This window comes from Schistocerca cancellata, chromosome 7 (genome assembly GCF_023864275.1).
Source record: "Schistocerca cancellata isolate TAMUIC-IGC-003103 chromosome 7, iqSchCanc2.1, whole genome shotgun sequence".
Classification (NCBI taxonomy): domain Eukaryota; kingdom Metazoa; phylum Arthropoda; class Insecta; order Orthoptera; family Acrididae; genus Schistocerca; species Schistocerca cancellata.
The window spans coordinates 186104476-186119805 of NC_064632.1; the positions used below are offsets into that span (position 1 = coordinate 186104476).

A 15330-nucleotide genomic window follows, 5' to 3' on the forward strand; every position below is an offset into this window, starting at 1 on the left:
CATACGCGACTGGAACAGGAAAGGGAGGTAATGACATTGGCACGTAAAGTGCCCTCCGCCACACACCGTTGGGTGGCTTGCGGAGTATAAATGTAGATGTAGATGTAGATGTATGGGGCTGATCCTGTAAGCACCCATGGCCAATCTGATACCCTCAGGGCATATAGTGCCAATGATCTTCGGAGTAAGAAGACCTCGCTGACCCTTATGATCTGCACCCATAGTCCAATCACAATCCCATGAAGAACCTACAAAGCTACAGCAGAAGCATTCTGTCTGCTTCCCAAGAGCTGTGGCTCCCTTATCCTCAGGCTCTTTAGGTGTGATAACCGTGACAGTTTGGAGTTAAAAAATGAGGCCTTGAAACCACAAACAGACTTTAAAATGGAGAATTGTGTCCCACATACACAATTCATGTACAGCAAAAAGACAACGAGAATGATTAAAATGAACAGGTCTCTGCATAAAACATGAAAGCAATCTTTGCAGTCCACCCCTCCAACCTCTTCACCGTAAGTTGCAACTGACAACTTGGTCTTGTGATATGAAAGAGCAGAAGACTGCAAAATCATCCATAAATATGGAGCATTGGAAAGGACTGCCTGCTGTGGATGATGTACTGTGTGCTGATATTCTTGAGTGAATATTGAAAGTAATATGTAGTTAACGAGCTTCATGGTTAATATTCATAAATGTAATAGGTTAAAATTATGTGAAAGACATACTGTGTGTAGTGTTTTTCTTTGTGCTCTTGTGTTCAATGTGTCTGAGAATGCTGAAATAATGCCAGCAGACTGGAAGCAGCACAGTAATGGTAGCTTCGGAAGTTGGTTGCTGTACACACCGAGCCGACAGCATCGCCACACCAAAGAACCAGAGGAAGACTTCATTGGGCCAGCAGATTCGACACAGAATAAATTATAACATTGTTAAAAACAAAGATCCCATGACTTACCAAACGGGAAAGTGCTGGTAGATAGGCACAATAAAAAACAAACAAACACACACACAAAATTTCGAGCTTTTGCAACCCCCGGTTGCTTCGTCAGGAAAGAGGGGAGGAGAGGGAAAGATGAAAGGATGTGGGTTTTAAGGGAGAGGGTAAGGAGTCATTCCAATCCCGGGAGCGGAATGACTTACCTTAGGGGGAAAAAAGGACAGGTACACACACACACACACACACACACACACACACACACACACACACACACATATATCTATCCACACATATACAGACACAAGCAGACATATTTAAAGACCAAAATAGGTCTGCTTGTGTCTGTATATGTGTGGATAGATGTGTGTGTGTGTGTGTGTGTGTGTGTGTGTGTGTGTGTGTGTGTGTGTGTGTGCGCGTGCGCGCGAGTGTATACCTGTCCTTTTTTCCCCCTAAGGTAAGTCTTTCCGCTCCCGGTATTGGAATGACTCCTTACCCTCTCCCTTAAAACCCACATCCTTTCATCTTTCCCTCTCCTTCCCTCTTTCTTGACGAAGCAACCGGGGGTTGCAAAAGCTCGAAATTTTGTGTGTGTGTTTGTGTGTTTTTTATTGTGCCTATCTACCAGCGCTTTCCCGTTTGGTAAGTCATGGAATCTTTGTTTTTAATATATTTTACCCATGTGGAATGTTTCTTTCTATTTTATTTATAACATTGTTAATATGAAAAAACTGGTTACTTCTGTAATTTTGTTCATGCCTGTATTCCACTGAAGTAAGTCATTCGATGGAAACATGTACCATCCTATATGTACTGTGAAGAATTATAAACCAACGGAGAAGATAGTTATTGTGAAAAGAAAAAAACACTGCTATTGGCGACGTTTTGTTTAAGACGTGATAAATTTATTCTCATAACTGTGAGTGAGTTTACTGAAAACACTGGGAACAGTTAAAGTTAATCTGAAAATGATTGAAGGTTATTAAAGTTTACTGAAAGTAAAATATTTTGACAGTCACACTGCAAGAATCAGAGGTATGCTTAATGATATTGCATGCTTGACTGTTTAGTAATACACACGAGCATCTCTGGTTGTCTTGACAACAGAAACTAAGTGCAACATATCCAAATACAAAAAGTAGCCTGAAATTGACATTTCCAACATGAATCTTGATGAGAGAAAAAGCTATTACTGCTCATTTGTACTTTTTGAAAATATGTACCTGCAAAATATAAAGAATAACTCTTCAGAAGAGACAACGTTAAATATCGGCCCATTCAATATAGTTGAAAATAAGGTCAGGCTGATCTGTGGATACATTTCTGTGGCCAGTACATGTCCAGCTGTCTGCATGTTGTAACTATTAGTAGTATGAATAGAGTTGAATCTGCAGGTATGATGTTTGCGACACACTTTTTAGCTTCCCATGTTTGTTTTAGGTAACAATGACGCATGGGGTGTTGAGGGAGAGCAAGACCTAAGACACAATAATGCAGTAATTAAAACACCACAGCAGAAATCATAAACATATAAACAAAGTATTTTATCTTAATCCATTAGGTAAAGCTAATATCACAACAATATTAAGTCGCATCTATCATGACAAAATAGTGAAACAGTCTGTTTATTTTTGTGATGATGTAGCTCACTGGTAAAATTTTGCATGAGTTGCCACTGTTCTCAAACACATTTACCAGTTTTCATTCTCAAAATTGAGGTAAATCATCAAAGTACATAAGCCAAATCCCCTCTCCCTGTGATACACACTGAAATGACAAAAGTCATGATATATATATATATATATATATATATATATATATATATATATATATATATACACATACAGGTGGTGGGTATCATATAATCACCTACACAAGGAATAAAGGGGCAGTGCATTGGTAGTGCTGTCGTTTGCACTCAGTTGATTCATGTGAAAAAGTTTCCAACATGATTATGGCCGCACAACAAGAATTAACAGACTCCGAATGCGGAATGATAGTTGGAGCTAGGTACACGAGATACTCCATTTGTGAAATCATCACAATATACCAAATTTCAGGCATTACCTCTTCCCATGGACAAGCTGTGGCTGACGGCCTACACTTAACGACCAGGGGCAACAGTGTTTGACAAGCTGTCAGTGCTAACAGACAACTAACACTGCATGAAATAACTGCAGAAATCAATGTTGGATGTACAATGAATATATCTATTACGAGAGTTTATCGAAATTCAGTGTTAATGGGTTATGACAGCAGACAACAACTGTGAGTGCCTGTGCTAGCAGCACAACATTAGCTGGAGTGCCTCTTCTGGACTCATGACCATGTTAGCTGGGTCCTAGATGACTGGAAAACCATGGCCCGGTCAGATGAGTCCTGATTTCAGTTTGTAAGAGTCTCAGGTAGGATTTGAGTGTGGCACAGAGCCCACGAAGCCGTAGATCCACATTGTTAACAAGGCACTGTGCAAACTGATGATGGCTACCTAATCATGTGGGCTGCATTTGCAATGGGGCCTCTGGTCTAACTGAACTGATTGTCATGGTTATATTTGTCTACCTGGAGACCATCTGCAGTCATTCATGGACTTCATGTTCGCAAACAATGATGGAATTTTTATGGATGACAATGCACCATGTCACCTGACCACAATTGTTTGGCCTCCAGATTGCCCAATGTGAATCCCATCGAACACTTATGGGACATAATCAATAGCTCAGTTCATGCACAAGATTCTGTTCCCACAACACTTTCACAATTAGGGATGGCTCAATATTTCTTCAGGGGACTTCCAACGACTTATTGAGTCCGCACCATGTTGAACTGCTGCACTATGTCATGCAAAAGGAGGTCTGACATATTAGGAGGTATTTATGATTTTTGTACTTCATTGTACTGTGTTCCACAATGTTGAGTAAAGTTTGAATATACCCTATGTTTACACAAGACATGTGGGCTCTCCAATCTCAACTCTGGAACCCAAGTTCACCAAGCCTGAACCCTGCCAATGCAAACTCATGTGACCACAAGGTAGGCAAATGCAGCTTACATAATGCTATTGACTTGCCAAGTATTACTGTCTGCAACTATAATTACATTAACCACTCCATACTGGGTCATATGAAAGGGAACATTCATATAACAATCAAAATTGGTGACTAACTGCTAAAGACAAGTTGTCTAAACACTATTGATGAAGTATTCTGGAGCAATACCTTAGTTTATCAAGTGCTGCATGTTATGTATTGCTTGTACCGGAATCTCATCAGTGGCTATGCTGAGGTGGATAAATTGGTTCCCATCAGATCACCGAAGATAACCGCTATTGAACATGACCAGAACTTGGATGGGTGACCGTCTGGGTATGCTGCATCCTGTTGACAATTTTGCCATTGCCTTTCAGCAGAGGAGACAGAAGGGGTGATGGCATTAAGTCCCTGATCATTAGTCTTTGGAGCAATGTCCTGGATTAAATTACAAACCTTTGTGCATCCTTATCTGGTGGATAAGGATGTTAAGCTTGGTGGCCCCCTTGGTGAACCTCAAGAGGATATGCCCATTCTGCGAACTTAAACTTTCGGGTTTTGTCGAATTGTGTGTTAGAAACTGTAAAAACTGAGTCTTATTGTGATTTAGTGTTAGTTATTTTCTACTACAAGTCACGAACTTATGTCATGAACTGCACTATTTGAAACAGACCCAATGTTGCACAAAACATCCTTTACTACCAAGCATGAGCACACAGAAATACTTTAGAATTACCCGCAACACAAGAGGCATATCATTTATGTAAATAAGGAACAGGGGTGGCCCCAACACTGAGCCCTGGGATACACCCCAGAAATTCATCAGGTTACCCTCCATTCAGAGGCTGTTACACACAGCGACTGTTATTGACTTGTAAATAATAGATTTCAGCTATCAGTTATCCTTTTGAAATGTTATTGGCAGATCTAGATTTCAGCTAGAAACTAGCCATTCTCAATGCACTATCATTTTTGATCAATGCATGTAATGCCTGTTGGTCGGGCTTCTTCCACAGTTCATTGACGACCAACAGGCATTACATGCAATGATCGAAAATGCTAGTACATTGAGAATGGCTCGTTTCTGGCTGAAATGTAGATCTGCTACTTTATTTGATTCACCAGCAATGCTCAGAAAGTGATTGTTAAATACTGTACTTATATCTGACTTATGAGGAACAAAAATATTTTTACTATGAACTGACTGTATATCATCAACCTTGTGCTGCTGATCAGACACTTCCTTCACAACTGGCCATTTAGTTTTATTTTATTCTGTGAATCAGCTATTCTATTTGTATACCACATACTTTTTGCCTTCCTAATAACATTTTTAAGCACCTTACAATACTGTTTGTAATGGGCACTGTAGCTTGATTGTCACAACTACTAACATTTTGATAAAATTTCCACTTTGTTCTACATGATATCCTTATCTCACTGATCTACACTGATCTTCTGTCTTATCTTCTTCTTCATTGTCAGGAAACAGTGTTTCCACAAGCAGGGAAGCTGACAATTCAGAAATTTCTGTTACTGCCCCTGACAGACTGTTTTGTATGGATTCCCCAGGGACTGGACTCCACGAATTGTTTCCATTGGTCCATTTCTGTTGTCCATAATGTAGCACTACTATCTGTTCTTACCACAGCTACAGTAAAACAACTATTACCATGATTAAAAGTAACATTATTAACAATACTAAAATTAAAATTACAGCCTATAAATACATGTGGGCCATTAAGGATTGATGTAGTGGCAACTCTTTTCATTTATTTTTTGCGACACTCGCTCCAGTGCCACTCTTCATTTGATTCCTTGATAGCCATGCACATTTGTAGGTTGTAATTGTAATTTTAGTATTGTTAATAACAATACTTTTAGTCATGGTAACAGATGCCTTACTGTAGCCATTGTAAGAACAGGTAGTAGTGGTACTGTTGGGTTGGAGAGTTTTGATTCTCTTCCCAGTTAGCTTCCTTGATGATGTATCTGAGCTTCATGCACATGTTTTCTGCAGTATCTTGAATTTCCCTTCCAGTGATGATATAGTTTGTGATATTGTGATCGCCTGATGTCATTCCACTCTCTACCTTCCAGTCTTTCACTCAGTGTGTTGCTGCCATATTTGGTAGAGTAACAACTATGTTTGGTGCTGCTCCAACCCTCCCTTCATACACTGCCAGACTGTCAGTCATATTCAATGCCTGTAGGTTGAGTTCTATGATGGTTTCTTCTAGTTGTCTTCCACAACCATCAGCCAGGCCGCTATGCCGTAATACTGACTTTGCGTGTGCACCAATGGCATACAGAAGTGGCTTCATTCATCCTAAGTGAAATATTCTATAACTTTAGCAGATACTCACTGATCTAGTCACTAAATTGGAAATACACTAAACACAGGTTGCAATTCTCCCTTCCTGTTAACACTTCCACACAGAGTATATGTTCTGAACAACAGTATAATATATTTGTCAGTATGATGGCCTTGTTAAATTCTATTGTTGCTGCCATAGGAAATTGCCCTTGGGTGACTATCTGGGTAGTTACTGGCATATTGGGGACCTTTCCGGCCTTAGTATAGAGGCACAATACAACTAACTCCAACTCTTCTGCCACTCTTCTAGTCTCATGCAATACACTGGCATTTCTCAAGGCATAAAGCTCTCCTATTTTTATTTCCATTACGGGTGATGGGCATATATTTGACAATCTGGCCATTCTCATATGTAATCCCATGCTACAAGACCATGTGTCATCACAAAGCACTTACATAATGTGTCTAAGGAGAATTATTTATTTCTTCTGGCAGGAACCTGTTTCAATAACTTCTCTAGTTTTTCCAATTCTGCTGGCAGACTGTTCACCTAGAGATGGATGCCATATATGAAATCAGGTACAGGAAAAGTAATATATTCTATTTCTGGCTGCATATTCCTTACTAGATGTATTAATGCTATAATAAGTGTCACTGGTTCTTCAGTCTAGTGAGTTACATCACTTCCTCTATGCTTTCATAAATCTGTCACAGACCTGTCACAGTCTCTATCTGTTGTTTACCTCTCTGTAGAATGTATTTGTTCCATGTACAAAGTGGCTCTGAGCCTCATACTGTTTTTGTTGCAGATTCATATCCTACACTGGCAAATTTTCTTTTGTTTCTGTAGGCAACACTATATTTTCCTTGGGTTCTACACACAGCTGCCCAGTTCCCAGTTTCTGCTCGCCTGTTTCACACGTCAGTTCTACTTCTGCCTTTGATCTAGGTTCCCTGTTGTACCACATTGATCTGAATTTTTGCCAAAAACTTCTTTCATGCTCTTTTCTATGGTGTTTGCTGCTCACTGTTTGCCAGACATTCCTCAGTCTTTCAGCATGTCTCCTCCTCCTCAATGGTGATTTATGTTTCTTTGTTTCTTACATAGACAGCCTGCAGTGGTGTCATTAGAGTCCTCACTGTTTTCTAATTTTTTGAGACACCAATCCATAGTCCATTCTTAAAATCTGCCTTGTCAGGAGGGTTTGGGACATATAACATTCATCCCTGTTTCCCATGCCATTTTTACCCCTATACTTATAAGACACACATATTGCCCTCTTGTTTGATTTTACAGCAGTCTTTCCTGGTTTGGCCTTCTTTCCCACAGTGTCCACAAATTATTAATTGTTTATGACAGCATTTTTCAGATGACCAAGATCATGGCATTGGGCACACCATCTCAGTACTAAATAGTTTTTCACTGAAATGGAACGGACTCCAATATATATTTTTTGTCACTTCATGAGAGTCGTTCTATCCTCGGGGCTCATTTCAGTAACTTGATCAAACACTTTTCTTCCCACTGGTCCTGTCCTGAATCATACTGTAAAGCCACTGTCAAAGCTTTACTTGGTCAGTTCCCCTTCAAAGTTTTGTATTTGTGAGGGGCATTCAATATGTAATGCAACACACTTTTTTCTAAGTGCTGGTTGGTTTTCTTAGGATTCCAATACCATATTATTCCCCACTCTTTTGGCTACAAAATTCTATACTTCAACATAATTTCTGTCCAATGTGACAGCCTTATTCTAGCTTACTGGGAGGGCCTGTGTGCCTGAATAGTACCACTATACTGGTTGACATCAGAGCCAATGTCTTGCTGCATCAATAACCTCCCCATCATCCCTATATTGCTTCTTGTGGAGTGCCAAACAGATGAAGTCGGAAAGTGTGAGATCCGGGCTGTAGGATGGATGAGGAAGAACAGTCCAATGAACTATAGTAAGCTCCTCTTGGGTGTACAGGCTTGTGTGAAGCCGTGTGTTGTCATGGAGAAGGAGAAATTCATTTACACTTTTGTGGCGATGAACACACTCAAGTCCTTTCTTCAGTTTCCTCAGGGTAGCACAATACACTTCCACGTTGATCGTTGCACCAAGACAGTCGACATTAAACAGAACAACCCCTTTGGGGTCGCAGAAAACCATTACCACGACTTTACTGGCTCAGGGTGCAGCTTTAAACTTTTTCTTCGGAGGAGAGGTAGTGTGGCACCACTGCATGGACAGTTGTTATGTTTCTGGTTCAAAGTGATGAACCTAGTTTCATTGCCTGTGACAATATTCGACAAAAAATTGTCATGGTCAGCCTCATAACACACAAGTAATTCTGCAAAGATGGTCCTTCACTGCTCTTTATGGTCTTCTGTTAGACGGCGAGGAAATCGGCAGGCTCACACCTTTGATTATCCCAACTCATGGATGTGTGTGCAGCATTACCAACATAGATGTCCAGTTGTACAGCGAGGTGTTTGATCGTAATCCATTGATCACCAAGAAAGAGAGTGACTTCATGTTCCAAGATTGTAGGAATCACAGCTACATGTGGCTGCTGGCAAGTGGGACATTGTACAGGTTTGCTCGACCTTGTTGTCATGGTGACAGATAACTCACCCAATGATTTACTGATTTACTGTTCACTGCCAGGTCTCTGTGGACATTCTGCAAGCACCCATAAATATCTGTAATGCTCCAGTTTTCTGCCAAAAGAAACTCAATGACAGATCTCTGCTTGGAACACAGGTCTGTTACAGATGCCATTTTGAAAGCTATGTACGGTGCTGCAATCTAGCAGAACTTTATGAAACTACGGAGGCTGAAGCAGGAATATTCCACACTGTCCCTCAACAATTTCCACATTTTTTCAACCAAAACTGCTTGAGGAAAAAAGTGTTGATGCCCCTTGTATATTGAGGCTTTTAGTGTCTTTGCATCTGTGTTCTCTGGGATGTTGTACTGTATCATTAAAGGTCTCTTTTTTCTTAGGTTGTTCACATATCAGCGTCTTTTGTACCTTTCTGTTGTTCATTATTCTTTCCGTGTCACTTTGTGTTGCTGTTTCCAGGATGACTACATTGTTAGTTTGCTTGATCCTCTTTATACACATTTTCTCTTTGGCAGGGTTTAATAAGCTCGTTAGTTTTTGTTCCTCTATGTTCACCTCTTCATTTGTTCTCAACTTAATGAGCAAAGTATTTTGGTGTATAGTTTGTGACTGATTGACGAATCGAGGAGGGAGAGGGTTATGGGACTAAAAGACGAGGTCATCAGTCCCACGATTCCATTGCATAGTTTGTGCTGCTGCAATGTTAACAGCAGGATATGTTTTGGCTGTCTCTCCACTAGGTGGCATTGTTAGTAATGCATTTGGATATGTTTTCTTTGGTTTTTGTCAATTTATCTCTATCTGTCATTAAATTTTGTAGTTGTTCCAGCTATCCAATTAATAACGCTTGCTCTATTGCCCAATGTGATATTTTCTCCTTTAATTCTACTTTAATTCATATAAATAGCCTGTGTCATTTTTTGTGCAGAAAATTCATTTTCAATAAAATCCATCAAATCCTCATACTGCTGTTGTATATTCATCACTTCTCTAATTGTTGCAGCTTTCTCCTAGGCATTATCATTTGAATTAGTCAAGTGATTGGTGCCAATCCTTTAAGGGTAGCAATCCTTGTTACATCCATTTCCCCATTTTATGGCAAATCCACTGTAGTGTATGGTTTCTCCACACTGAGCTGTGCCACTGTCTTACCTACATCACTGATCACCGAGTCATCAAAAGAAGTGCTGTGCATGCCGGGGTGGTTCAAATCGCACCGACTGTGGCTGGCTGCAGTGGTAGTGCAGCTGACAGCAAGTGCCTGATGCAGTCCTGTTGTCCACATGCCACTACTCACTGATGTGCAGCTTGCTGACATGATGTGTGCACTGATTTGCACTTTCCACCAAAGGGAGAGTGACCATGCCTCCACACTGGCAGCAACAAATTACACTGGAAACTTTACACATTTGCTCTGCTTTATTTACATTTACTGTCTTCCAGAAAATACACACTTGAATAAGTGAAAATTCCACTACTTGTGGGCATACCTGCCAATAACAACATCTGCCACACGTAAACACCATCTGAACATGGAGCCATCATCAAACCACAACTGATCCCACAGCCATCGTGGTTTTTCTAATTCCGTGTCTCAAGTTTTGGAACTTGCATAAGGCACATCTCAATCTTTTCGGAAGGTGTATTCAATTTTGGATGCATCATCTGCTCAATTTATTGACCTGAGTACTCATTTCTTTTGAGAGGACTAAAATGGGTTTAGTGTCCCACTGATCATCAGGTAGTAAGAGCTTTTCTTTGGATATCTATTTGTAGGTATCATAATTTTTTTGTGCTTTTTCCTTGGGTTTTAGTGGTTGAGCTGTATGAATAAGGTTCATCAACATGACAGTTCTTTGTGATGAATGCTGATGGTGTAATATATGAAGACAGAGGTCAGTGTGCTTAGAATTTTTTAGTTACACTGTTTCCTTGGGACCTGTCTGACCTGTTTAAACTTGCAAGTCAAGCTGGTCCTATTCTCCAAATTCCATCATGAGTTTAGTATTAAGATGTTTGAAGAAATGTTATTGGTTTGGTTCACCACAGAAGATAATAAAGTGAGCTACCCATCACAACCTCATTGGTTTGTTCATAATATTTTCTGTCAAACAGGAAATGGATTAACACAAATGCCTGCATGAAGAGAGAAGTACTACTTTTGTCAATCTCCTCAGTAATGACGGATAAGAATTCAGAAAGGTAGAATCTCATAGACAGGGTGATCTACCTTCATCCACGACAGACATCACTCATCCATACAGTTCACAGGCCTGCTTATACAGGCCACCTGAGTTGGCCCCTCGCATGCTCTGGCGAGCCGCCAATGAAACAGTATTATTTAAGCAATTGCAAATAAGTGCTCAGCTTATTTTGTACCCTGCATTACTGTTGTCCAGTCAGAAATGTAACAATATTATGAAAAGGATAGTTGCTACTCACCCTATAGTGGAGATGCTGAGTCGCAGATAGGCACAATAAAAAGACTGTCACAAAATTAGCTTTCAGCCAACAAGGCCTTTGTCAAAAATAGACAACACACACACGACCACAGTCTCTGGTAGCTGCTGCATCAAATCTTCCTGTGATGTCCTACACCCAGAATCAACTGAGAATTTGCTTACAATACTTTGTCAGATAGTATGTCAGCATGCCAATACAACTAACTTTTGCTTTTAGGGAATACCTTCCTTGTGTAACTTAGAGAGCTCGTATAGTTGAGGTGACAAGTCTGCTAATATTTTTAACACCATTAATGACATCAAGCACTGAGCATGGCATATTGCACGAACTAATCATCTTGATCAATACCATCATTATCCTAATTTTATTGGTGATAATGATGATCACCATCCTGAGGGCATTCTTATTCAACAAGCCTAAAATCTTCTTGTTGCAGTCCACAAGTGACGTAAGACTGTAACACTGCCCTTCTCATTTGGTAGAATTACTGTTTATTTGTCCTTCTGCACATTTATAAGTCCTACATACATAGCTAATGTAATCTGGTACTTCTAACCTTTGAGTAGTAGGAATGAAATAATTCCTTTGGTACAAATCCTCAATGTAGTCTTGTCCAGATGGAGTATGTCTTTCACAGGCATTAACAGCAATATTCCAAATTTCTTTTATCAGAATTTCATTCAGATAAACAAGTAAGTGAGAAGTTATGATTGTGACTAGTTAAGACTTTCATCCAACCCACACTAGCATTCACCTTTGACTTAACAAAGATTTAAGAAATGTTTTGTGCTTCATCTTATTTTAGTACTATGTATATCTGCCGATCAAAAGTGTCTGAGCACAAGTCATGGTACAGAATACAGCTCTAACTTGGCACAAATGACTAAGTAATAAATAGTAATTACCTTCAATTTATTATGAATAATATTTGGTACTGACCTTGGTTCCTTAGCCTCTCAGGAGAAATATTCATTTTCTCCTCCTCATATGCAGACTTGAGAAGTTTCAAAACATCTTGATAATCAGGGAACTGTCCTGTTTTATTCACATACTTTTCAATAGCACGGTTGACACTTGGAAATGCAGTTCCTGAAACACACACAACATTTTTCCAACTAAATTTTATTCAACCCTAGTTGAAGTTGGTGACCTAAGTAAGACAAATCATATTCCAGAAATAGCAGTGAAATGAATTTTTAAATGAAATACTCCAGCTCAATGTAATGTAAAAATGAGTCACTAGGTGCTGTAAAATGGAGTTATTTTGTGTGGACTTCTACAGCAGAGGACAAGGGAAAGGTATAGATTAAAAAAAAAAAGGAAGAAGAAGAAGAAGAAGACCACTCATTAGTATCCACAATGACTTAATTTCATGTTCAGCTTTCTAGACTGACATTACACGAGCAAAACTAATAATATAGACACGCAAAAAATACTGAATGCTCTGCTTCATAATAGTAGGGGCTCCGTTGCGGCTGTTTCATGGTATTAATTATTTCCATATTTCTTCCCAGTCTATGCACTTCAGGGAATGAGGAATTTTGCTGGCAGAACTTGCTGCTCAGCATGTGCTTAGGTCCATTCCAAAAGTACCTCAATTAATGTCATACACTTGTTTTACTTCTTACCTCTTTTTGTATTTGTTTTTATCAATCCTACTTCTTCTTTGTCCCCCCCCCCTCATTTTTCCTCACCCTACCTTCTGTCACTTCTTATCCTCACTTTCCACCACCACCACCACCTTTCAGACAGGCATTATTATTTTTGTTTTGATCTTCAGCTACTACTTATGTCACATCTATTATTTCTTTTTTATTTTTGTTTATTTCTATCACAAGTTACCTCCTTCCCTTATGTTTGACTTGTCAAATGCTTTCTGCCATGGCAATGTTCAAACAAGTGCATTTTCTTCATCTCGTCTGTTGGACTCCACAGTAAATTCCCATTTACAGACATCAAAACTGAAAGTCACTGGATGTTAATGATTTCATGAAACCTGTTTACTATTACATTTTACTGGTGTTCACATTATGTAGTTGGAGTATTTGTTATGTGCAATGATGGCAGGATGCATAGGTCTTCCTAATACTGATACATCACAAAGACTATAATTGTAATATTCTGAAAAGGATAAACTGCTACTCACAACATTGAGGAGATGTTGAGTTACAGCAGGAACAACAAAAAGACTGCTAAAAATGCAAGCTTTCGGCTAAAAGTCCTCCTTCTGAAGTAGACAACACACTCACACATTTTCAGACAAGCAGATGGTAGATGAACTCTGATGTTGGTGGAATATGAGTGCCATGAAGTAAGCTGACTGTTGTAAGAGCTGCAAGAAGGCTAATGGGGTTACTGTGAGTGGTTTTCACCAGACAAGTAGCCGCTGCTGGCCCGTGCATGATGTTAGGGTGCCACCAAGGTACAAACTCAGAGACGCAAATCTTTTCAAGGCCACCGCATAAGTGAAATCCATAGCAATAAATATGCTGACTAGACAATAGCACCACATGAAAGACATAAATGAGGTGAGGAACCATATCTAAACACCCTATCTATGGATGTAATAGTACTTTAGATAGTGACAATGAAAGTTATGAATGTAGCTATTACCTTTAAAAGTTAATAACTTCTAGGCACCTTAAGTGATCTTAAAGAACAACATGTCCACAGGTAATGCTTGAGGACAGCTACTGAAAAACAGTTTCAGAGTTTAATATAAAGTAACGAAATTTGAGTTATGTACTGTAATGTTGATTCCAAGGACTGAAAAACGTATTTAATGCAAAATAAAGCACAATATAATAAATGTAGCTGCACTGTTAGATAAGAAACTGCAATAATGATCTGTAAACCATAAATTCTCATTATGTGTAATATAGACAACAGTAAATAATGCTAATATTGACTGTCTCACTGAATAAGATGTAAATAAATCAAAAACCAAGGACCACGGCAAAAACTTAACATCGCCACACAGAAGGTGGTGAAATTTTTACCCTGATTCAAATATAACACTTATGGTAGCAATAAATTTAATGTAATTTTAATTCACTATAAGGTTCATGAGCAACACGTGCAATGTGAAATGTGCTGCCCTGACAGCAAAGCATATTATTATTCCTAAACCTGTCTGCCATTCAACACTATTGCTATTTGGTGTCTAGTTATCAACTGCCATATACTTATTAATAATAGTGACTTTGACACTACACATACTATACAAATGAAGTGCCTCATAAGACTAGTTTTTCCTGATTGTATATTCATATACCCCTAATCAGCGCAAAATTTTCATATTGCAATGTTAGCTGTTGTTTATACTAAGCACTGACTCCAAGTAGACTCAGTACTCACACTGCCAACATTAACTGGTAGACAACAATGTGTTCAATCCACTGACATCTACTATAGCATGAGGAGTTAACAGTCACTGAAATATTATATGTAACTGAGTTTGAAATAACTTCCTTTATTGACAATACAGAGGCCTTAAACACTGAGTTGTCTGGTAGCTAACAGTAGTAGTGACCAGAAATGAGTCAACGGCATTTCTGTCAATTCAGTTAGTTCCATCAGGCTAGTGGCAGATACACAAAAACCTCAAGGAGGGGACACTAAAGATATGTTGAGCTACCTTTACTTTTACTGTAATAAAAAATAATCAAGTCACATGAAAAGTTCAACAAAGTTTTATTCATCTACATCTACATCTACATTTATACTCCGCAAGCCACCCAACGGTGTGTGGCGGAGGGCACTTTACGTGCCACTGTCATTATCTCCCTTTCCTGTTCCAGTCGCGTATGGTTCGCGGGAAGAACGACTGTCTGAAAGCCTCTGTGCGCGCTCTAATCTCTCTAATTTTACATTCGTGATCTCCTCGGGAGGTATAAGTAGGGGGAAGCAATATATTCGATACCTCATCCAGAAACGCACCCTCTCGAAACCTGGCGAGCAAGCTACACCGCGATGCA

The 15330-nt window shown here is 39.3% G+C and overlaps 1 protein-coding gene across 1 annotated transcript in view; it reads right to left on the reverse strand.

The window, feature by feature from the left end:
• LOC126091962 (death domain-associated protein 6-like) overlaps positions 1–15330 on the reverse strand; it is a 167349-nt gene that overhangs the window by 58822 nt on the left and 93197 nt on the right. Inside the window, exon 5 of the mRNA XM_049907311.1 lies at positions 12293–12442. Within this exon, the coding sequence (XP_049763268.1) occupies positions 12293–12442 (150 nt within the window). The remainder of the gene's footprint in view (positions 1–12292; positions 12443–15330) is intronic.